General features: G+C 41.4%; 1 protein-coding gene across 3 annotated transcripts in view; it reads right to left on the bottom strand.

Moving 5' to 3' along the window:
- The window catches only part of NELL1 (neural EGFL like 1), an 895,061-nt gene that overhangs the window by 748,736 nt on the left and 120,600 nt on the right, over positions 1-25,725 (bottom strand). For 2 of the 3 annotated variants that reach the window (XM_059929597.1, XM_059929598.1), the window contains exon 4: positions 11,396-11,566. The exons of the other annotated variant lie outside the window; for it this stretch is intronic. In XM_059929597.1, the coding sequence (XP_059785580.1) occupies positions 11,396-11,566 (171 nt within the window). The remainder of the gene's footprint in view (positions 1-11,395; positions 11,567-25,725) is intronic. 3 annotated transcript variants of the gene reach the window in all.

Here is a 25,725-nt window from a genome sequence, read left to right as displayed (position 1 = left end):
GAGAGTCTTTAAATCTAAAAATAATTTCACATAAGCTTTCTAGAGTCCAAAGACCAACAGTGGTTGGAATTTATAACAAGGTCGACTTTGGTGCAACAAGGAAGCAGCCCTCTGAAGTGACCAGCCTCCCCAGTCTGAGAAAGTAATACATGGAACTCGGCCTTTGTTGGTTTCAGTTTATAAATGGGATGGCTTACACTTCTTCCATGAGAAGTTAGAAGTGTTATCTTGTCACATGGGAGTGTTAAGAAGATGGAGGAGGAGAAGGAGGGAAGAAGGTGGAGGGGACTGGTAGAGAATAATCTCCCTGAAAAAGGAGTAAGGGACGACCTCTGGACTCTGGCTCCAGCCTGCCACTGACTTACGATGAACCCCTGGATGAGTCACTTCTGTTCTCAGCACCTCAAAAGTCCCTATCTATACGATGCAAGAACACCCACTTCAGAGTGCTTTTACAAAAAAATCAAGTGAGGGCTTCCCTGGTGGCGCAGTGGTTGAGAATCTGCCTGCCAATGCAGGGGACACGGGTTTGAGCCCTGGTCTGGGAAGATCCCACGTGCCGCGGAGCAACTAAGCCCGTGAGCCACAACTGCTGAGACTGCGCGTCTGGAGCCTGTGCTCCGCAACAAGAGAGGCCGCGATAGTGAGAGGCCTGCGCACCACGATGAAGAGTGGCCCCCGCTTGCCACAAGTAGAGAAAGCCCTCGCACAGAAACGAAGACCCAACACAGCCAAAAAAATAAATAAATACATAAATAAATAATAATTAAAGGCGCTCATGATTTAAAAAAAAAAAAATCAAGTGAATATGTAAATCACCTCTTTAAAAAAAAAAAATCCAAAACACTAACCTCAACTCAGCAATGACTGAGCAAAAAGTCTGAGTTTTTCCCAGCATAGTGCTGGGTCTCTAAGGGCAAAATGTCAAAGAATTCAAGAAATTGGAATCATAGATTGCCCAGCTCCTTCCTTGCTTGTGCTTCAAAGACAGCACCAACTTGGAGAGCACTGAGTAACTGAATGAGCTGTGCTGGGGACACACCAGAATGAAACACAGCCCAAGGCTGTTAACCTCCAGTGGAAATGAAATTCCATTCTGGGTAATACCAGTATTCTGAGTATCCCAAAGAAGCCAGCTCATGGCCCCAACTCCAAGCCTGTAAGTTCCTTTGTGTGAAATTTGCTGTCAGGAAAGTGATACTCTCAGACGAATAGACTCTAACGAGTAGAGATGCAGCAGGACACTCCTGAGGAAGAGTTAGAGACAGCATCACACAGGCCCTTTAAGGAGAAGGGAGATTATTTCTACTCTAATTGCCCCAGAAAACCCTCAGTTGAGGGCCCAGGCACATTAACCAGCTGGCTTAGTGGCTCTGGAGCTCCAGAGAGACACACTCGCAAGAAGTTAAGATGGATGGGCTGAGAGACAGAAGTCAACTGAATTAGGGGGTTAGAGCAGGGAAAAGCGTGCACAGAAACCTTTTCCTTCCAAGCCTCCTCATCTTCACACCCATCCCCATCACACACCCTAAGAGAAAAGCAGCCAAACAGGTTCAGCTATAAATCTGTTTCCTTGCATCCAACCGCTCTGGTTGCTATTATTTATAATATTAATTTAAGTTCCCAGAGAGATAGAAGAATTTCTTTCTGGTAGTATAGAAAATCAGTTCTTTTCAATGACAACATCTGTACCCCTGGTCTAACTAGAAAACTAATGTAGTATTTGGAAATCTTTTTCTTTTTCAATTAAAAAGTCCTCATGGCTGGCTCATGCATTTTTTATTTCCCAATGCTCCTTTCCAATGAGTGAAGCATAAAAGGAAAGAGACAACTAATGTATAAATGTATATTTTTTAAAAAAATACAGTTCCATCATACATATTGTTCTGGTTTGACTTTTTATTTTCTCTCACTGCTTTCCTTTTAAAGGAATAACCATACATATCCATCAAAAAGGGCAGAGTAGGGCTTCCCTGGTGGCGCAGTGGTTGAGAATCTGCCTGCTAATGCAGGGGACACGGGTTCGAGCCTTCGTCTGGGAAGATCCCACATGCCGCGGAGCAACTAGGCCTGTGAGCCACAACTACTGAGCCTGCGCGTCTGGAGCCTGTGCTCTGCAACAAGAGAGGCCGCGACAGTGAGAGGCCAGCGCACCGCGATGAAGAGTGGCCCCTGCTTGCCACAACTAGAGAAAGCCCTTGCACAGAAACAAAGAAAGACCCAACATAGGCAAAAATAAATTTAAAAAAAAAAAAAAAAAAGGGCAGAGTAGAATTGTAACAATAAAGATGCAAGCTTCAATATTTTCTCCTACAAGAAAACATTATTTCTCCTGCAGCCTATTTCCCCTTCCATTCATCCTGTATAGACCCATGTCCATGCAATACAATCACAACTCAAGGTGTGTCTGAAGGCATGTAGATGAAATCACTGTAAGTTGGGAATGAAGTCTTATTTTCCTTTCTATTTTAATACTTCTTAAGCCCCATGAATGCAATAATGTGCCTCCTTATTAATCTCATCACGGCCTCAGGTAGCCAACAAACCACCAGATAAAGAGATACAAACCACCTATTGTATTTCTTTTTAGTCCTTTCCATTTGCAATTTTTTTTTAATTAATGCTTTTTTTGTTTGTTTGTTTTTTGTGTTTTTTGTTTTTTAGAGAGTATTAGTCATTTTTAAATTTTTATTTATTTATTTATTTATGGCTGTGTTGGGTCTTCGTTTCTGTGCGAGGGCTTTCTAGTTGCAGCAAGTGGGGGCCACTCTTCATCGCGGTGCGCGGGCCTCTCACTGTCGCGGCCTCTCTTGTTGCAGAGCACAGGCTCCAGATGCACAGGCTCAGTAGTTGTGGCTCACGGGCCCAGTTGCTCCGCGGCATGTGGGATCTTCCCAGACCAGGGCTCGAACCCGTGTCCCCTGCATTGGCAGGCAGACTCTCAACCACTGCGCCACCAGGGAAGCCCCCCATTTGCAATTCTGAAAGCTCAGGAGTGCAGGTGGATAGGGGGAAATGCAGGCCACTCTCTCATTATCCATTTCAATTAATCCTTTCACCTCCTACCTCTCTCTGCCACTGAGGCCACGGTTGACCAAAAGCATATTTAAACCCACCAGGCAACAAGAGGAAAAGATAAAGGTTTTTGAAAAGACAAAATTAGAGATAGGTTTATCTACTGATGTCATTAGAAGATAGGGCAAATTTAAATTTGGAATCCACCTAACGAGGTTGGGATGAATAAGCCACAGGGTACAAAGCATGAGTAGAAGTGTGAGGGTCTCAGCCAGAATGAGACAGCCAACATGGTAATGTCTGAGCTGCCTTAACAATTAAGCAGCCACTCTCTACTCTGCCAAAAAATCTACAACATGGACTGTATTACATTGGCCACCTAGACCGTTAGATTCATTCTCTCCCATTATTTAAGTCTCTACAGCTTGGCAGCAGCAAAGGCTTTTTCTCCTTCAGTATTCAGAGGATGTGTTATGTTTTTTAATAGCACAACTATCCATCATCTGCTGACTGCAGTACACTGCTCTATCTTGTAGGTTACCAAGCTACCAGGGCCTCCATAGCTAGGGCAGCCTGTACCCCCCAAAAAGGCTGTCTGCTGTCACATGTCTGCGTCAGAACATGTCTGAAAGGAAGAAAGAACACAAGGTGGAGAGAACAAAATGCCAACATGCCTTAGATCCAAAAATGCATATTCGGCATCTACTCCAGCAAGAAGGGAGGCAAGTGAGAAAAAAAAAGATTGGGCAGCTAGGGTAAGCAATCTTTGCTCTCCAGCAACATGCTGCACTGTCAACGCAGGTATCAATTCAGATGACTGCAAACCCCCTGCCGGTCTACTACAGAAGCAGCCCTGTGAAGGTGGCATGCTGGGTTGCTCTCCAGGGTCCTGAAGGCAAAAAAAAAAAAAACAAAAACAAAAAACCCATACCCTAAAACTAAGCACTGTGATGAGCTAGAATCAGAGAGAGGCCCAGAAGAGTAGAGGTGGAAGAAGATTTAGAAATAATCTGGTCCTAGCCCCTCTTTTTATACCTAGGGAGCTAAGGCCCAGAGACAGTAAATGAATTTCCTAGGGTCATACAAATTTAACAATTTCTTTCAGCTCAAGTTTTCAATCCAGAATGTTTTTGTGCTAAAAAGCCAGATTTTCAAAGTAGAGAAGCAAAGAGTATCTATTTTGTTTAGGAGACCCAGGAAATTATAACATATTTGTTTCCTCATTCACCTGGCTTTATTTACATCTCCTCCTAAAAGCTCTGACGATTTTGGCTCATGGCTTGAGGAGGGGGGAAGTAAATCTTTGAACCTCTTCTCTCACAGAAATAAAAAAGGAAAGAAGCCATGCCACATTCTCAAAGCCCTGCCAGGACCAACGAAAGATCGTATTACATTGGAGGGGATGTTTCCTTCCCCATTCAGCCTCAGTTACATATTTTTAAAGAGACTCTGCAATTACTTATTTTTAAAGGGACTGTGTTGGCATAAAAGCCATGCACCATGATGTTCCACTACCTACCACGGAACTAAAAGACAAACTACTGGAGAACCATGCCTAGGATTTGGCAGTTAGAATAACTTCAGGGACCTGATTGACCTCAAACCCTACACTGCACCATGGATCCACATTACACACTATATCCTCATCCATGGGACACGAGCCACTGTCTTTATACAGGTGAAAATCTGACTAAATTGTATTCATTTTCAATATGATACTTGAACATCTTTTCTATATGATGGTATATGTTTATAGTACTTCATGATGCTGTGTGTTCATATAGCAGCTTGAAATTTTCTAAGGATTTTGCACACACTCTCTTGCTACATTCCTACAATAACCATATGGTAGAAGAGTTACTATTACTCCCATTTTAGATGCAAGCACAGTTTCTGGCATAGGGAGGGAGGAAGGATTAGAGGACAAGAGGATGGGAGGAATCTTCAAGAATCTAAGACACAGATTTCCTGATTTCATACCCCTGCATCATTGCATTTAAGTCACATTTTATAAATGGCAAAACCAAGACAAAGGTCCAGCATTCGCTACAAGTTTAGGTTAGACCACGGAGCCCATATGCCTGGTCACCTGGAGAACAGCATTTCTTCCCCTGTCCTCCCCTCTGTCATATTTCCTTCTCTGTCTCTTCCTGCAGGCTTTCTCTCACCGCCAGCTTCATCCACTCACCCATACACACTCTCCTCTCACCAGCACTATGACTGGCTGTGTAATGCTTATAAGATGAACCTCATTCCAAGCCCAGTTCTCCTGTGACTGGTATGGAATCACATCACACAGAGGCAAAAACTGTAAAGCTGGAGAAATTGTCATGCATTTTCACCTGGGATGGTAAGAAATTGAGAGGCTACTCCATGTCCCCAGGAGCTCTTCCTCCTGTCGTCTCCCAGACCTGATTGTCTCTAGCAGAAATCTAGCAATCCATCGTGCACTTACAAGATCCCTTGTACTGTCGCCTTGTACTGTTACTTAAATTTACACGTGGGTTATATCCTGTCTTCCTAGCTTGCTTGTCATCTCTTCCTGGACAGAAAATCTGGTGCTACCGGGTTAGTTGGACATGAGGCACATGCTAGATTCTCAATTTTAATTTTGATGATGAGTTGTGTGCATGTGCTCCTGTTTGTGAAGTAAATAATCTATCAGTAGGGGAAGCAGGAGACTGAGAATCTTGGCCTGGCTCCTTTGGAAGCATTGGCCTTTGATAGTCATCTCTTAATTTCCCCCTCCTTACTCTAGTGCAAATGTTTGTATAAAAGTAGGTGGAGTACATTAGACGTGACTTAACTACCTTAAGGAATGTGTGGTTTAATAATATGATGTTTGTAAATACTTTAGGAGCTCTCTGGAAAGAAGATGCCGTGTCACCATATTTCATTATGAAAAACCTAGAGATATAAACAGATGCTCATATCCTGAAGTTACTCTGAAATATTCAACAGGAACCTTGAATTACTGACTTGTTCAGTGATTTATAGTAAGTTTGTTTTTCTGGTTCTGCATGTTCTTCAAAATCAGTTGTACGGAAACATTGAATGTGCTCTGCAGTGAATAAATAGCGTGCGTTAGAAGTAAAATCTAAATATGTTTACTGTCTAGAATATAATCATTAACGGTCAGAGTGACAACTGGGCTGCAGGCGTGTGTGTGCGCACGCACTCTGTCTACCTGTGCACATTTGAACAAACGAGGTGAGAGTTCAGAGCTCCGTTACAATGGGACTGTGTAAGAGAAATTTTTCCAGCAGTGAGGCAAGAGGAGGTGGGATTTGCGTGGGGAGACCTGCATATTGCAGAAAGTTCTGGCTGAAGGCTGGATGCATGTACCATTTGAATGGAAAACACTTTTGAGTCCATTCCTCCACTGTCACTTCGAGACCAAGATGCTGGGAGTAACGCTTCTCAGTTCTCTCTACTGCTCAGCTGCTATTATGAGTTGTCAGAATAGCCTGCTCACAAGGCTTCCATCTGAGTCCACGATTCTCCTGATGTCCAAGGACCAGGGCCAATCACTGGGGGGGCCCTGGTGGCTTCAGAATTCAAAAGTACTGGACAAATAAACCATGGATTTCCTGATGGCAAGAACTCCTAATACTTTGTATCTCCACAGCCTGGCAGAGGTAGTGTGTCCAAAACTTTCACTGGATGGATTGATTGAAAATTAAAAGTTACCAAATAAAGAGAAGGAAAGAAAATCCCTTTTGTGGTGAAAGAACTCTTAGGCCCTGAATCCCCAATGTCAATGGATTGTGGGCTTTGCGTAATGGGGACAGGCCACAGGGTGAGACGAGAATGGAGAAGGGGAATCTGAGGAAGATTAGTTCAGGCCTCCTTCTCAGCCTTGTTGGCAACTATTAATACCAAGGCAGCTAAAGAAAAACCTAAGGCAGTGGAGATAATCAGGCTGGCCACCCAACTGAGTGGTTCCTTTTATGTTTCTAGCTTGAGGTGATCTGCTACCCACACTTTGGGAGTTTCTAACTAGGCCCAGCTGAACAGCTGAAGCAGGGAGAAAAGTGTGTCTCAATAGCAAGCAGAAAGTGTTAAACTACCAACTAAAATAGCAGTCGCTTTTCTTGTGACAATTTGTGTTGTTAGGTCTGAAAGGACTCTGTTTCTCAGTTCTAAAAAAGGTAGAATATCCTGCTACATTCCAGTTCCTCAGAGCAAAGGAATTGCCTGGTAATCTTCTCTTCCTGATTTCAAGTGTTTTTATGGTTCCTGAACCTTCTGTAGCTTCTCTCTCCTGGGAAGACTTCCTGGTATGGTTATAACTTTGTCTTGGGAAGGACATGAATTTCAGAGGCAGAGAGGAGGGAAGACAAGCCTGGGGAGTTAGATCCTGGTTCACAGTTCTGGCTCTATGCTTTTTATGTTATGTGATTGAGACTGAGTTACTTACCACCTCGGAGCCTTTCTAATTCCAAATCTGTAAAATGGGTCTAATGAAATTGCCCCCACACCACATGGCCGTCCTAAGGACTATTATACTTAGCACATTAGCTGGCCTATGGTAGATGTGCAATAATAGATGGAGGTCCCTTCCCTTATGCCAAGGCAATGGGTTCCATTAGTAACATTCCACATCTTACCCAACAACTCCAGAGACTGGCAATATAAGACAAGGGGAGAAAAATACTAGAAAGAAAGAACAAACTGCTAACACTGAGTCTGGCTCTTGCCTTCCCCTCATATTCTAAGTCCAGTGACAATAGTCCCTCCCGTTGGGCTAAATAGGCTAGTGGTTACAACAAGCATGCACAAGTCAGACTCGGGTCCAAATCCTAGAGCTGCCACTTAGCAGCAGCGGGATTGCAGAAATAGAATGTAACCTCAGCTCCATCATTTTTTTTTTTTTTAAAGAAATGATACTTTTCTTGTGAATGGTAACATCTGAGTTTTCAACCAAATATTAGAATTTTGGAACACTTAATCTAGCACTGAAACCTGCACAGCTTGCCAGTAAAGTTTTTTTTTTTTTTTAATTTATTTATTTATTATTTTTTTGGCTGTGTTGGGTCTTCGTTTCTGTGCGAGGGCTTTCTCTAGTTGCGGCGAGCGGGGGCCACTCTTCATCGCAGTGCGCGGGCCTCTCACTATCGCAGCCTCTCCCGTTGCGGAGCACAGGCTCCAGACGCGCAGGCTCAGTAGTTGTGGCTCACGGGCCTAGTTGCTCCGTGGCATGTGGGATCTTCCCAGGCCAGGGCTCGAACCCGTGTCCCCTGCATTGGCAGACAGATTCTCAACCACTGCGCCACCAGGGAAGCCCTCCATCATTTTTAAATGATAAAAATAACAGCCTGAGTGATGAATTCATCTATGTAAAGCACTTAGCACTGTCACTAGCACAGTCAACACACAATAAACGTTATCACATCACCATCTATCATCTACCCAGCGCAACTCTAGCAGGTGACAGGTTGAGAAAAATAAGACAGTGTAACTTTAAGGGTAAAGGAATCAAAAAGGAAGAATCTCACGGCAGTATGAAATACATAGCTTAGAGAATAAAAATCAGCCTCTCTGCAATTCACTCTCTGTGAGGGTGGCCTAGATAAGTAGTAGACCAGCATCTTGATAAATAGACCAGAGCTTCTGCCACCCTAAAATCAACCAGTGCTGGCTAGCAAGAAACTTCTGAAGAAGATACATTTATTCCATGTAATAGACACTAGCCCACCTTAAACTTTCCTCCTCCCTACTGGGGATCTGCTTCAGGTACTTGGATTTCCAGGGTCCCTCACTGATGTGTTGCAGCCCAGACTGTCCTCCAGCTTCTACCCCCTCTATATTTTTTTTTCAGGGGAAAGCATGAACGCAGTCCCCCACTACCACAAACTGTGCAGTCGAGTTTCCCACATTTGGGGAAACTGCAGGTGCCCCCTCTATTTAAACCACTGGTTTTCAAACGCGAGTCCATGCACCAAGGCTAACCTGCCTGCGTAAGAGCTACCCGGAGAGCTTATGAAGAATATTGTTCCACCCTCAGAGAATCTGATCCACTAGGTCAGAGATGGCGCCCGGTTATTCATATGTTTTTTATAGTTTCCCCAGTAATTGTTAAGTGTAGTCAGGTTTGGGAACTCTGTTTCTAGACTTTTCCTACACCAAAATCAAAATTTACCTCCTCTATGGCCCAGTCATTCCCGGTCTCTCTTTCCCTAACCTATCTAAAAAACCCATTTGTGTTGGGTCCATAAATCATTAACTGGCAACAACTTTATGCTTTCCCTCCAAGATCTTACATAAAGAAAAACATGTTATGTCATGAACCAAAGTATAAAAATTTTCAAGAGTAGGGAAACAATATTTAGAATCTCCTCAATCCATTCCGTATAAATGGGGCTGACCCTAAAGCGTACTGTGGGTTCCAGCTCTCGTGTTCTCTCCCTACTTTCCTGGTAGAGAGGCCAGGATATACAGTAAATGAAAGTTTGGAGACGAAGAGACACCACAGATGTGCAGAATAAATAATAATATAATAGTAAGAAACACCACCATGTACTGGGTGCCAAAGGCCAAGCACCACCCACAGCACTTTATGTGAATTATCCTTTTTAACATTCGCATCTGTGAGTATGTGCTAGCATTAGCAGTCCCCGTTTACAAATTAAAAAACTGAGATGAAAAGATATTAATGTGCCCAAATTCCCACAGCTAACAAGTGGCTGAGGATGGCAGAGGAGACTATTTCAGAGGGACCAGAGCATTTTGAAGGCAGGAAACCTTCGATTAGCAGAGACATATCTCCTCTCTCCTCTTTTTCCTCTTCTCTAGAGAGGAGAATACTGGGAAATAGAGGATAAAACTTTTAAAAAGAGGAAGCAAAAAAATTGCAAAGCAAGAACACAGTGGTGTCTCCAGGACTTTTCATTTGGGAATTACTAAACGAGGACTTCGAGGCTCCTTTCTGGCCTATGGCATAGGAGGACATGCAAGACCCTTCTTCTCCCCCATTGGGGCAGCATGAGTGGTGGGTAGGGAGGAGCAAGAGTGCTCCCTGACAGGCCACTTTAGTTCTAGAGAATTGAAAGAGCCAATAAGCTCTTGAAAGTGGAAGTGGAGTTAGTGACTGAGGGCTGGCTTTACCCAGGCTGCCCAGCCCACGGTAAACAGGAGCTTGTGGTTTCTATGGAAACGTGGTCCAGGCACACACATTACATCTACTTGAAGCCATGATTCTTCAGAAAAATCCAGAAAGCGCCCAAAATAGATGACATCAAACTGTACCAAGACTCACTTTAAGATGGCGGGACTTCCCTTAAACCTGACGCTAGTTTCTGTTCTCTGCCTCTCCAGGTCCTCTTCTAAAAGAGACTGCAGAGCTGGAATGGCAAGTACACTGAAGTATCACCTCATCAGAAATGCAGTGTGGAGCTGACTGACCTTGGATTATGCTTCCTTCTATTGGGTGCCGGAAGGGAGGCTGTCTCCAACATGCCTGTACCTTATCCTGGGCCCAAGAGAACAAGTTCTGTGGCCGAACAATCACTTGAACTTGGACAGTATCATTAATGAAAACCAACAATTCATAGCTACCTTGCAGCACCAAAAATTCTCTATAATAGGACTCAGATCACTACCCGTAAGGACTTTCAGTGGGTTCTGGAGAAATCAAAATATTCCCCTTGACCACCATCATCCAGCTGTCCAGCCACAAGTGATCCAATAGAGACCAACAGGGTCCTTTCTTCAGCTGGCAGTAAACCTCCCCACCCAGGGACGGACACAGGAGCCAATATCTCCTTCTCAACACAACCCACAACCTCCTGTGAAAGCCCCGACTTCCAAATAGTCCCGCCATCCTCTGACAAGCTGGGAGGCTCATTCCTCTGCAGAGGATAAAAGGCATCAATTCCAAAAGATTCAAAGAACAGCCTCTTTAAGAAGTTGCCATTTGGAAAAAATATTTAAGCAAAAGCTGTGCTTGATGAAGTCAAATAGGATTAGCTGCTCCACTAGCACTGCCTTCTCAGATTCATTCGAAGGTAGACCAGCTCATTCGCTTCCAAGTGGAACGAACTCAACAACAATATATCACAGTTAACTGTGATCACAGCTCCACGGAATTCCAGCTGGTACCTGGAGTACACCGAGGTGCACTTAATATTCCCCCATCTATAATCAACCTTTTGTACATTTCTTCCTAATTGCCGGATATGTTTCCATTTTAATGAACTGTTTTCTTAACATATTACAGTTGGTCATTCCAGCACGCCTAATGGCCCATTTTGGTATGTTAAATGACGATTAGGGTCCTTTGGCTTGTTTCCCAGCAAGGCTTGGAGGGGGTTGGCTTTATCCCTTCCCCATTGCTCAATTTCAAGGGCACAATCACGAAAGATCAAAGGCAAAGTCATACCTGTTGCAGTCGATGTGGAGCAGGAGATGGGAGGCACTAACTGACAGTGCGACCTTGTGCCACTGTCCGTCAGCCATCCGGTACGGAAGTGCCTCTGTCCTGGGCTTGCCGTCATGTATGTAGTGATATCGAATCTCATCCCTCAGACCACTGCTCTCTAGTTCGAAATAGCTGTATGTAAAGAACAAAAATGTGTTTTATTTTACTTCTGGATATCACAGCCATCATCAATCCTCATGACTTACTACCAGGATTCCCAGAATCTAAAATTAGCTCAGCTTGAGGCAAAGAACCAAAACCCACAATCAATTGTACGGTATGGAACCCAATTCACCTTTTGTCTGAGAGCCCTCACGGTGACAGCTTGAAGCCCTGCAATGGAAACTGAATGATCCGCTGTAAGTGACAGGCCACAAGCTAATTAGCAAAGCTTGGTGCAGTGTCGCTTAAGCGTAGTTCAGAATGGAAATAAACTGTCAGAGAAGAGATGAGTAAGGCTTTTTTTTTTCTTTTACTTCCCTCCGGACAAGAAGCTATAAGTGAAGAACAACTCTTAGATAATCAATAGGGGAGCAAAGTTTGAAGCTACTCACATATGTATCAGTATTTCAAAATTTCATGGAATGAAACATACAATTAAGTTTTTCTTTCCCCAGATTGTTACCTTCTTTTTCCAGATCCATGAAAAACTTTTAGCACCACCACTGCCGTCTGCACTTTAGTCATAAAAGGCAGCCAACTTTGGGACACTCCTCAGTCACACACCAGGGCTGATACTTTCATGGTTGGCAGGCCTACTTAGTCTCCTGCGTGTCCCTTCTGAAATGTGTCACCATGATCATCGTCAACACAGGGCCCAATCTCACTGCCAAGCAGTGCACTAGGCGTTTGACATATACTATCTAATCTATCACTCACAAAAAACTGTAAGACTGATATTACCCCTTTTGAAATATTAAAAAAAAAAAAACTGAGATTCTGGAATTAAGTAACATACCCAAGCCAGGATTTAAACTCAGGTCTAGATGTGACAGTCTATGCACTTTCTACCAGTTTGGTGCCCATCTCAGAGGCACAGGACAAAGAAGTAAAGATGGCCTCAACTGGCACTATCTCCCAGCAGCTTATTCATATAGACAACTCAAGAACTACTCGCCTAGACAGGTAACCAGGTTCAATCCCAAGATCTGCAAGGACCTACTGCTTCTCCTCTAATCCGTTGAGTTGGCCTTACCCCACTAGCTTGGGCACATTTAAACCAGAACATAAAATGCATCTTCCATGAGGACTGAGATGAATATATCATGAAACTCAGCCTCTATTATGCATAACTTCCAAATCTCACGTCACATGAAAACAAATGCACATTTCTTGCTCATCTTTCACAGAGATCTTCCCAAGAGAGCACTGCCCGGGAAGCAAAATCAAGACCAGACTCTGACTACCTCATTTGCACTATACAAAGAATCAGGCCCAAGATGACAAATTGAAAAGGTTACTTATACTACTGCAGCCGACTCCTGGGCCCAGGTACATACTTACTAGTAATAATATAATACATATTTATTAAGACTACTAAGGAGGAAATCCCTTAGTATAGAAGACATTCATTTTAAGAGAATTTCCCAATTTTTTTCTAAGCAGCCAGAACACTGGAAGAATCGAACAATCAGAAGACTTAAAAGGTCAGGAAAACCTTAGAGATTATCTGGTCATTCATTAATTTATTCGTGTCATGACTGAACACATAGTGAAAAGCTAAGATAGAATTTAAAATACAGATCCTGTTCTCAAGATGCTTTGAGAATAGTGAAAAAGGAAATAAAATATGTGCCCCTCCCTCCAAAAAAGCCAGAAATTGGCCTAAGAGAAAAAAATGGGAGGCAAAGCTGTCATTTTAAAAGTGACTGGCATGTGCTGGAAATGGGCCAAGTGCTTTCATAAACATCTCATTTAATTTCTTCAAGGTAAATATTATCATCACTATTTTACAGATGAGTTCACAGATGATCAGAGATATTAAGTACCTTGCCAGAGACCACACAGCTCCTGTATGGAAAAGCAGTAGGACCTGACACCTGAGACTGTACCAAGATCAACACATCATAAGAACACTTTCAATCCCTTTATTTTGACCAACAAGCTACTGCTAGGGGAAGAGACATGACGTTGAAACGACCTCAATCAATGACAATCAACAATACTCCAGATAACTTGAATCATAAAAAAAAAGAAAGAAAAAGAAAAAGAGAGGCATATACATTTAACAAGATTTGATCATTATTCCTGAGGTCATGGCCTCATTGAGCAAATGCTCAATGTATTATAAACAGATCTTTTAAAGATCACTTTGCAATGAATTGGAGTAAGTGGGTACCTTGGGATAATCACAAATATACAGTTATGAGAAAACAAATGTGCCCCAATGTTAGGCAAATGGATACTTGTGTCTTGGGGTAAAGTATCTGACAGCATCATGCATATATACAAAAACTGCTATATCTCAAACAACTTGGATGAAAGTCAAGATGATGGGTTTAATTTTTAAAAAAACAAACATGTTAGAGTTGAGAACTGCTTACAGGTGACAGTAATTCCCCAGCATTTCTTGCCTGCAGACAGGGCCAAATCTTGTGGCCTGAGAATGCTCTCAGGTAATTAAAAAAAGAAAAAAAAAAGTTGGATAACTGCAGAAGTGGCCCTAGAGATGACAAAGAAACCAGATGGCTAAGTGATATCTGGATAAAAGTGTTTCATGAGGGACTTCCCTGGTGGTGCAGTGGTTAAGAATCCGCCTGCCAGTGCAGGAGACATGGGTTCGAGCCCTGGTCCGGGAAGATCCTACATGCCGCAGAGCAACTAAGCCCGTGCGCCACAACTACTGAGCCTGCATTCTAGAGCCCATGAGCCACAATTACTGAAGCCCGTGCGCCTAGAGTCTGTGCTCCACAACAAGAGAAGCCACTGCAATGAGAAGCCTGCGCACCGTAACAAAGAGTAGCCTCCGCTCCCTGCAACTAGAGAAAGCCCGTGCACAGCAACGAAGACCCAATGCAGCCAAAAATAAATAATAAAATTTTTTTTTTTAAAGTGTTTCATGAGTGCTGGGAAGGGAAAAAGGCAGGATTTCCAGGCAGTAACCCTCTGCTAATACAGATGTACGGCTTAGTCCTGAAAGCAACATGGAGGAGGTGGTCATTCGGCCTGACAGTGCTTGACTGTAGCCTAAAGGGTAGACTCATGATTTGTAGTAGAGCCTTGTTACTCAAGTATGGTCCCCTGACCAGCAGCATCATGACCTGTGGAAATTCAGCTTATGGGGCCCCAATCAAGACCCACTTGAGTCAGAATCTGCATTTTAATAAGATCCACAGATGATTCACGTACACATTAAAATGTAAGCAGCACTGTGGTAGAGTACACCAGGTGTTGCTTTACTTCCTGGCCAACTAGTCATGGTGAGGAAGGAGATGTTATGAGCAAGTGAGTAAGAGCCATGTGGTACATGCAGGAAAAGGAAGGCCACCGGAAGAGATGGTAAGCCAGTGTCTAGTGAGCTCTCTGTCCCGAACAGTCCCCTCTCTTCAGGCCTCAAGTGCTTCAGGGTCCTCCCGGGAGTTTGCAGGAAGGGGCAGCTGTATGGGTGATAACGTTACCAGCCAGATTTTGTGAGCAACAGTTCTCCCCTTAGCCTGGGACCTCAGCCAAGTGTGCTGTTCTACTGAACTGCCTTGGCTCCCAGAAAAACCTGTGCATCCTTCAAATATTTGAAAACAGCAAGGACAGTCACTACAAAGTTTTCTCTTTCAGACCAAGCATCCCCAGCTCTATCTTTTATACTCCTGTCCCCCACCCAGACTGAGGCCTTCCTGGTCAAGGATGCTGTCTTAACTCCTCTTTCCAGATCCTTCCCCACCTTGGTCACCATGATCTAGGTATGGTAAAATGGATCAGTTTCCGCCGTAAATACAGCATCCAGGAATAAAGACTCCTCCTCTGGGCTGTGCACAACTCTGACTGCATCCTAATGCTGACACTGACTTCCAAACATCTAACACTACAAGTCCTTTGATACAAGATGCTATGAGGGTGAATCATTCCCATCCTGTACTTACACAGCTCAATTTTCTACAACCTAAGCCCTTGCTTAAGTGCTAGGCGGACCCTATCCAGAATCAGCATGAATAATTCTCCAAAGCCCACCCTTGAGTATTAAAAACAATCAGTTATTATGAACCGAAGTCAAATTTCACAAGACTACCTGAATCCCATGCTATATTCATAAATAAAATTTAGGAACAATAATTCCAAATGACATAAATAGATTAAGATCAACAAAGTTATTTTTATTAAAATATTTGTCATTTTCCTGAAAACTTATACCAAGGAATCCATTTCTTGAGAATATTAGATAGACCGACAAGATAACTACACACAGTCAAAATGTTGAAGTGGTTATTGCTGGATGAATGTGTTTTTCCATATACTAGGATGAAAACAGCAAAAGTTAATTTTAAAATGGTATCAAGAAATTCCCTGGCGGTCCAGTGGTTAAGACTCAGCGCTTTCACTGTCGTGGGTCCAGGTTCGATCCCTGGTCGGGGAACTAAGATCCCACAAGCCTAGTGGCGCGACTAAATAAATAAATAAATAAAATAAAATGGTATCCAGTGCTAATTCATTAGTAAAGACAAAAAGTTTGTAAGAAAAAGTCTCTTTTCCAGCGATTCCACAAGGATATATATATTGACTACTGGAGAAATAACTAACACCCCCAAAGAGCTCCAGAGTCACTGTAGCAGTGGCTTACATTCCAGCAGCTCTCCTGTGCCCCTGAACATCCACCTCCTGGAAGTCTGGGTGGGGAGGTCACGGCAAAATGGATCTGGGAAACAACTCCACTCTTACCCAATGTGTGTCCCTGGCAGGATTATTGAGACAGGGAAAAAGCCAGGCAGGCCACTACCTACTTTCTGTAAGGGGAAACAAATCATCACAGGTATAGGAAGCACCTGTGTGGACCATTCCCCCAAATCCGGAAAAATACCAATGATGATTAAAGGAAAAATTTCCTAGCATACGGTCTAGAATTTTGTAGGACCTCAGGAAAGGTTAATTCTACCTTTAACAATATAGCTAATATTTATTTAATAATAGCCAAGCAAGATTCTTGGTCATATATCCAGAAAAGACGAAAACTCTAACTCGAAAAGACACATGCACCTCAATGTTCATAGCAGGACTATTTACAATAACCAAGACATGGAAGCAACCTAAATGTCCATCGACAGATGAATGGATAAAGAAGACGTGGTGTGTACACACACACACACACACACACACACACACACACAATACATACATATATACAATGGGATATTAGCCCTAAAAAAGAATGAGATAATGCCATTTGCAGCAACATGGATGGACCTAAAGATTTTCATACTAAGTGAAGTCAGTCAGACAAAGACAAATATCACATGATATCACTTACATATGGAATCTTAAAAAAAATGATACAAATGAATTTATTAACAAAACAGAAATAGACTCACAGACATAAAAGTCAATCTTACGGTTATCAAAGGGGAAAGGGAGGAGAAGGATAAATTAGGATTTGGGGATTAGCAGATACAAGCTACTATACACAAAATAGATAAACAAGGACCTACTGTATAGTACAGGGAACTATATTCACTATCTTGTAATAACCTATAATGGAAAAGAATCTGAAAAACAGATATATCTATGTATAACTGAATCACTGCTGTACATCTGAAACTAACACATTATAAATCAACTATATTTCCGTTAAAAAATAATAATAGTCAATACTATGGTGCTTATTACCAGAAAATGACTATAGGTCTTTATATTTCATATCAAAATAATCTCCACCGCATCCTATGAGGCATTTATCTATTTGTTATTTGCTTTAACAGACACTTCCTCAGCATTATGCACCAGGCACTATTCTACAAATATTTACTTATTTAATCTTCACTGCAACCTCAAATATTACCAACTATTACCATCCCCATTTCATAGAAGATGGAACCAAGACACAGATTCAATAACTTTCCCAAGGCTACACAGCTAGGTAAGAGCAAAACTAGGATTCCAATGGGAATAGTCTGGCTCCAAGGTTCCTGCTTTATGCAGCCTCCCAAGTCCACGCTTTTAACCACTACCTCACTTTACGGAAAAGAAATTTAAGATTTGAAGCTCATACAGGTGACAGAACTATGACTTAAACGTGGGTCTGACAGACACCAAGTGGAAGGTCCCAATGGCAACATCCCATTACTTTCTACTGTGTAATGAGGCTTCAAGTATATTACCTCTAATTCTGCCAACAATCTTCAATGCCAGTAATTATATTCACATGAGAAGTATGGAAACTGAGGCTCAAATGAGAAAATACCTTGCCCCAAGTCACATTACTCCTAAGATTTAAATCCAGGTCTGCTGAATTCCAGAGCCCATGTTGTTTCCACCACACTGTGCTCCCCTTCAGATACAGTGACATGACCCTATCAGGGTCAGAGGGCAAGTGAATTCAGGCAGCCCCCATCCCTGGTCCCCACGATGCCACGGCATCCCCCCATTTCTCACACCATGAGGAAATCATACATGCACCCCAATGTTCGTAGCAGCACTATTTACAGTAGCCAAGACATGGAAGCAACCTAAATGTCCATCAACAGATGGACTCAAGTGCAAGCTCCCATTCCTCACACTATGAGGAAATCATCATCTACAGAGAGAAATGCTACAGCTATTCCTAGAGAAGCTCTTTTCCCTCTCCTGGCCCTTTGCCCACTGCTGGGATAATGAAGAGAAGAAGCCAAAAATACCAGGAAGGTATATTATGTTCTACCTCAGGCCAGGGGCTCAAGGACTATGTGTACTGAAAAGAGGCAATGGCACAATTTTTAAGTAAATAATAATAAAAAGAGCACTGGTCCAAGGATACCAAGACATGATTTCAACCTTCAATCTGCTATAGACAAGCCATGTAATCTTTGGTAAATATGTCTCTGCCTCTCTGTGCCCCGGTTTCTCATGTCTGTTACAGAAAGTGATTAGATCTGATCCACAGAGCCCTAGGATTCCTTGGAAAAGCCTTAGGGGCTAGCACAGAGGAAAAGGATGGGGATTCAACCTCTTTTTACCAGAGCAGCTTCACTCTTCTCTGTTATATAAATTGGAGTTTCCCATAAGTTTGTTTGGATGAAAGCAATCTGCTTCCAAACACCATGAGGAAATCATGGTGTCAATAGTCTTAAACCACTGAACTAAATATTCTTTAATAATCTCAGGTCTAAATTCCTACAATTCCAATACTACTTTGCAAACTGATAAACTTTAAAAGAAACTGAATAATTGGTTGTTTGGTTAGTTTCATTCTACCCTTGACTTTTCTGGCAATGCTTAGGCTCCAGGTTCCTTAGCAGCCTGGGGGATAGAGGACAGGAGATGGCAAACATGGCAAATGTAGCAGATGTAGCTAATGTTCACACCTTGCCTTTCTCCCTGGACACACACCGGACTGTATTTCTCAGTGCCCTTGAGTCTAGGGGGGACCATATGACTAGCTAGCTGTCACCAACAAAACATGAACAGAGGTGATATGAATGACCAACACTAGGCAGTTAAGAGATGGGTGTCTTATCTATGCCAGTTGCAGAGGGCCTAATAGAGGATTCAGAGCCCTTAGTGGGTGGTGGTGTCATTAGATGGAGTAAGTCTGGATCCTCAAATGACTGCAGGGAGCAGGAACACGATTCCTCCCATAAGCACTAAACAAAAATAAAGCTTTATTGTTAATAATCCACAGAGATTTAGAGGTTATTAGATTACCTTGACTTATTAATGAGAGATACAGCAACATGAAACTGAGGAAAGGTAAAAAACTGAGAAGTAACTATGGACATGAAGCTATTGCTAGGCTATAAATAGAAAGAAATGACAGGAGGCATGAATACAGTCACCTTCAGTATATAAGATAGATAACCCGCATTGTATGGCCTAATATTCTGTTGGGCAAATGATATCTTCCCAAAAATAGCCACAATGGTATCGCCCATCTCATGTGGTCTTCTACAACGCAACCTTGACTTGTTTCCAATTGAAAGGAGGGATCTATGTCCCCTCCCCTGGAATCTAGGTAGGCTTCTCAGTGCTTTAAGGGCAAAAGTGATGTCTGATGACTTCCCAGACTGGGTCATGAAACATGGCGCAGTTTCTATCTCATTTGCTAGAACACTTGAGCTTGAAGATCTGAGTCACTGTGTAAGAACCCTGACACCCCTGATGCCATCATGCTGTAAGAAAGGCCAGCCCAGACTGGGGAGACTACATCTAGGTACTCTGGTCAACACCTCCAACTACGAGGACAGACCCCAGCCAGCCACCAGTAAAAATACGAGACATATGAGTGAGAACCCATCCAGATGGTTTCCCCCAGCTGTCCACTCTTCCCAACTGAAGCCACAAATATTGTGGAATAGAGACAAGCCATCCCTCTCCGGATACTGTCCAAAGTCCTGACCCACAAAATCTGTGAACGTAGTAAGTTTGGGGATGATCTGTTACCAAAACTGGAACACTCTAACTTCAGGTATACAGGTTTTACACCTTTAAAAATTGAAACTATCTTTTAGGTATGTCCCTACTAAATGCCTGGGGCTATTGGCCACATGAACAAATCTCAAATTGTTAATTTTCTGCTTACAGCCCCGCAGACTTATAACTATGCATTTTCTTCTAACATAAAAAATGGAATTCTGCCCAGAAAATGCAATGGAAAGAGTATCAATAAATCATATCTTTTAAAATGCATCATTTTCAGTAGTTATTTAAAGAAATAAATACTGAAGGAATACATTGGTATCTTTCTCACCAACCCATTATTTTTCTTGTATCAAGTCCCAACATTTTGGCCTCAAACAACATGTTCAGTGAAATGAAGTGGTCACCTCGGTGGTCCTTTTATAAATCAGGTATCTTCTATGGGTTCTAGCCCCAAGTTCTCTTCCAGTCTATAAAGTTACCAAGTTAAAGGATAATCCTAATTTATCTGGACAAACTTCCATTAATACCAACTTCTGTCTCCTTTATTCACAGCAATGTGTGTAGTAGAAAGAGGACAGACACCAGAAAAAACATGCCTAGTATACGAGGGGCTTCAGAATCTAGCCAGCTTGTGTTCAATCCCTGACGCAGCCATTTAATCCCTGTGTAAATGTAGACAAGATACATCCTTTCTCTAAGCCTCCTTTTCTTCATCCAGTAGAAAATAATATGCCTCACAGGTTTCTTTTAAGGAAAAAAAATGACATAACATTTGGAAGTCACCTTACAAAGTGCCTAGTGTCCACTTACTTCTTTCTGCAAACATGGAAACAAACAGCCTCATAGAAGGGTGATGCTGATAAAAGAGTCCACATCCTGCTTTTTCTCAGAAAGAATGTTTCTCTGCCCTACCCCCCCTTCCCTTGTTTAGATTTGACATCATGATTTTATTTGCAGTTGTAAACTTACATATTACTTCTGTACTCGATCCTCTTAGCAAACATCTAGCAAGAAACTAATGGTGACAGCAACTACAAACTGCCTCCATTATTGAAAATAAAACATTTACTGTGAAATGAAATGTAAAAATAAGGTTCTTTACCCCTATTCACAACAGTTCCATGACAGTCTTAAAAATCATGGGAGTAGGCATGCTATTCTTAATGAAGGAAAGGCTGGCTTCTAACTTTCCCAGATACGGAGAACCAGGAGAAAAGACACGGAACCTTGGAAAGTTAAGATAAAATTTTTTTAATTTAAAAAAATTAAAAAGTTCACAGCAACCAATGAGCTAAGAAAGGGGACAACGATTGTCAGCATTTGACTAAAGGCCTCCAAATACAGTCAAATATAAATACTTCTTAAGCAACCCAGCCCAAGGCATGGAGCTTAGAACCACACAGCTGTATCTTACCTTAAACTTAAGGTATAGCTCCAGATCTCCAGGAATTCAAAATTAAGATGTTTCTACATAGTAAGAGTAGTAGTTGTAGTAATGGCCAACACAAATATAGTACTTTCCAAACTTCTAAAAACTTTCTAAAGACTTTAAAGAGAAGGAATATTATTGTTCTCAGACAAGAAATATAAAGTCTTCAGTTTTCTTAATTCTGTTGAATTTTATTTTTATAGTTCAAAAATAAGTATCTTTGAGAAGATAAACAAAATTGATAAACCATCAGCCAGACTCATCAAGAAACAAAGGGAGAAGGCTCAAATCAATAGATATAGAAATGAAAAAGGAGAAGTAACAACTGACACTGCAGAAATACAAAGGATCATGAGAGATTACTACAAGCAACTATATGCCAATAAAATGGACAACCTGGAAGAAATGGACAAATTCTTAGAAATGCACAGTCTTCCAAGACTGAACCAGGAAGAAATAGAAAATATAATCAGACCAATCACAAGCACTGAAATTGAAACTGTGATGAAAAATCTTCCAAAAAACAAAAGCCCAGGACCAGATGGCTTCACAGGAGAATTCTGTCAAACATTTAGAGAAGAGCTAACACCTATCCTTCTCAAACTCTTCCAAAATATAGCAGAGGGAGGAACACTCCCAAACTCATTCTATGAGGCCACCATCATCCTGATACCAAAACCAGACAAAGATGTCACAAAAAAAGAAAACTACAGGCCAATATCACTGATGAACATAGATGAAAAATCCTCAACAAACTACTAGCAAATGGAATCCAACAGCACATTAAAAGGATCATACACCATGATCAAGTGGGGTTTATCCCAGGAATGCAAGGATTCTTCAATATACGCAAATCAATCAATGTGATACACCATATTAACAAATCGAAGGAGTAAAGCAATATGATCATCTCAACAGATGCAGAAAAAGCTTTTGACAAAAATCAACATCCATTTATGATAAAAACCCTCCAGAAAGTAGCCATAGAGGGAACTTACCTCAACATAACAAAGGTCATATATGACAAGCCCACAGCCAACATCATCCTCAATGGTGAAAAACTGAAACCATTTCCACTAAGATCAGGAACAAGACAAGGTTGCCCACTCTCACTACTATTATTCAACATAGTTTTGGAAGTGTTAGCCACAGCAATCAGAGAAGAAAAAGAAATAAAAGGAATACAAATCAGAAAAGAAGAAGTAAAACTGTCACTGTTTGCAGATGACATGATACTATACACAGAGAATCCTAAAGATGCTACCATAAAACTAGCAGAACTAATCAATGAATTTGGTAAAGTAGCAGGATGCAAAATTAATGCACAGAAATCTCTTGCATTCCTATACACTAATGACGAAAAATCTGAAAGAGAAATTAAGGAAACACTCTCAATGCAACAAAAAATATAAAATACCTAGGAATAAACCTACCAAAGGAGACAAAAGACCTGTATGCAGAAAACTATAAGACACTGATGAAAGAATTTAAAGACAATACAAACAGATGGAGAGAAATACCATGTTCTTGGATTGGAAGAATCAACATTGTGAAAATGACTATACTACCCAAAGCAATCTACAGATTCAATGCAATCCCTATCAAACTACCAATGGCATTTTTCACAGAACTAGAACAAAACACTTCATAATTTGTATGGAAATACAAAAGACCCTGAATAGCCAAAGCAATCTTGAGAAAGAAAAACGAAGCTGGAGTAATCAGGCTCCCAGACTTCGGACTATGCTACAAAGCTACAGCCATCAAGACAGTATGGTACTGGCACAAAAACAGAAACATAGATCAATGGAACAGGATAGAAAGCCCAGAGATAAACCCATGCACATATGGTCACCTTATTTTTGATAAAGGAGGCAAGAATATACAATGGAGAAAAGACAGCCTCTTCAATTAGTGGTGCTGGGAAAAATGGACAGCTACATGTAAAAGAATGAAATTAGAACACTCCCTAAAAACCATACACAAAAATAAACTCAAAATTGATTAAAGACCTAAATGTAAGGCCAGACACTATCAAACTCTTAGAGGAAAACATAGGCAGAACACTCTATGACATAAATCACAGTAAGATCCTTTTTGACCCACCTCCTAGAGAAATGGAAATAAAAACACAAATAAACAAATAGGACCTAATGAAACTTAAAAGCTTTTGCACAGCAAAGGAAACCATAAACAAGACCAAAAGACAACCCTCAGAATGGGAGAAAATATTTGCAAACGAAGCAACTGACAAAGGATTAATCTCCAAAATTTACAAGCAGCTCATGCAGCTCAATATCAAAAAAACAAACCACCCAATCCAAAAATGGGCAGAAGACCTTAACAGACATTTCTCCAAAGAAGATATACAGATTGCCAACAAACACATGAAAGGATGCTCAACATCACTAATCATTAAAGAAATGCAAATCAAAACTACAATGAGGTATCACCTCACACCAGGCAGAATGGCCGTGATCAAAAAATCTACAAACAATAAATGTTGGAGAGGGTGTGGAGAAAAGGGAACCCTCTTGCACTGTTGGTGGGAATGTAAATTGATACAGCCACTATGGAGAACAGTAAGGAGGTTCCTTAAAAAACTAAAAATAGAACTCCCATATGACCCAGCAATCCCACTACTGGGCATATACCCTGGGAAAACCAAAATTCAAAAAGAGTCATGTACCACAATATTCACCACAGCTCTATTTACAATAGCCAGGACATGGAAGCAACCCAAGTGTCCATCGACAGATGAATGGATAAAGAAGATGTGGCACATATATACAATGGAATATTACTCAGCCATAAAAAGAAATGAACTTGAGTTATTTGTAGTGAGGTGGATGGACCTAGAGTCTGTCATACAGAATGAAGTAAGTCAGAAAGAGAAAAACAAATACAGTATGCTAACACATATATATGGAATCTAAAAATATAAAATAAAAAGGTTCTGAAGAACCTAGGGGCAGGACAGGAATAAAGACGCAAACGTAGAGAATGGACTTGAGGACATGGGGAGGGGGAAGGGTAAGCTGGGACGAAGTGAGAGAGTGGCATGGACATATATACACTACTAAACGTAAAATCGATAGCTAGTGGGAAGCAGCCACATCGCACAGGGATATCAGCTCGGTGCTTTGTGTCCACCTAGAGAGGTCGGATAGGGAGAGTGGGAGGGAGATGCAAGAGGGAGGAGATATAGGGATAACATGTGTATGTATAGCTGATTCACTTTGTTATACAGCAGAAACTAACACCATTGTAAAGCAATTATACTCCAATAAAGATGTTAAATAAATATCTTTCAGGTACTCAATGAAGTATTTCCCTTCCATCCTATGCTCCATCTTCCCAGCACCAAACACCCCTCACAGGCAACCACTGTTAACAGTTTCCTGTGTATCCTTCCAAAGTTTTTAAATAAACTTTTTAACAATAGTCAGATTTTCAGAAAAACTGCAAAGATACCGCAGAGGCCATATATATCCCATAGCCAGTTTCCTCTATTATTAACAACTTACATTCATATAGTAGGTACATTTATCACAATTAATGAACCATATTGATACATTATTATTAACTAAAGTCTATGTCTTAGTCAGATTGCCTTAGTTTTTACCTAATATCCTTTTTTTTATTCCATGATCCCATCCAGGATACGGCATTACTCAGTTATCATGTCTCATTAGATTCCTTTTAGCTGTGACCATTTAGACTTGCCTTTTGCCCTTGAGAATTTTAAGGAGTACTGATATTTTGTAAAATTTCCCCCAACTGGGATTTGTCTAATGTTTTTCTCATGCTTAGACTTAGGTTTGGATTTTTGGAAGGAAGGCCACAGAGGTAAATTCTCATACCATATCAAGGAATCATACCGTCGATATGACTTATTACTGTTGATCTTAACCTTGCTGTTCCCCTACCTGGCTGAGTAGTGTGTTAGGTTTCTCCACTGTAAAGTTAGTCTTCCCCCTCCCTCCCTATCCCTACTGTGTTCTTTGGAAGGAAGTCCCTCTGTGCAGTCCACACTTTAAGGAGTGGAGAGTTAAGCTCCATTTCTTTGAGGGAGGAGCATCTACATACATTATGTGGAATTCTACTGCAAGGGAGGTCTGTTCTCTCCATCTATTTATTCAATCATTTATTTATAACAGTAAATAAATAACTCATGGGTTATCACTTTATACTTTGGGTTATTATCCAGTATTAGTTTACTTCGTCCTTAAATTTTTCCAGCTTTAGCCATTGGAAGTTCTTTCATTTGGCTCCTATGCCCCTTAAACATATTCCCATCATTTGTGGTTTCTTGGTTTTGTTT

This window comes from Balaenoptera ricei, chromosome 8 (assembly GCF_028023285.1).
Source record: "Balaenoptera ricei isolate mBalRic1 chromosome 8, mBalRic1.hap2, whole genome shotgun sequence".
Classification (NCBI taxonomy): domain Eukaryota; kingdom Metazoa; phylum Chordata; class Mammalia; order Artiodactyla; family Balaenopteridae; genus Balaenoptera; species Balaenoptera ricei.
The sequence above is the reverse complement of the archived record's forward strand: the minus strand, read 5'-3'. Positions and strand labels throughout refer to the sequence as shown.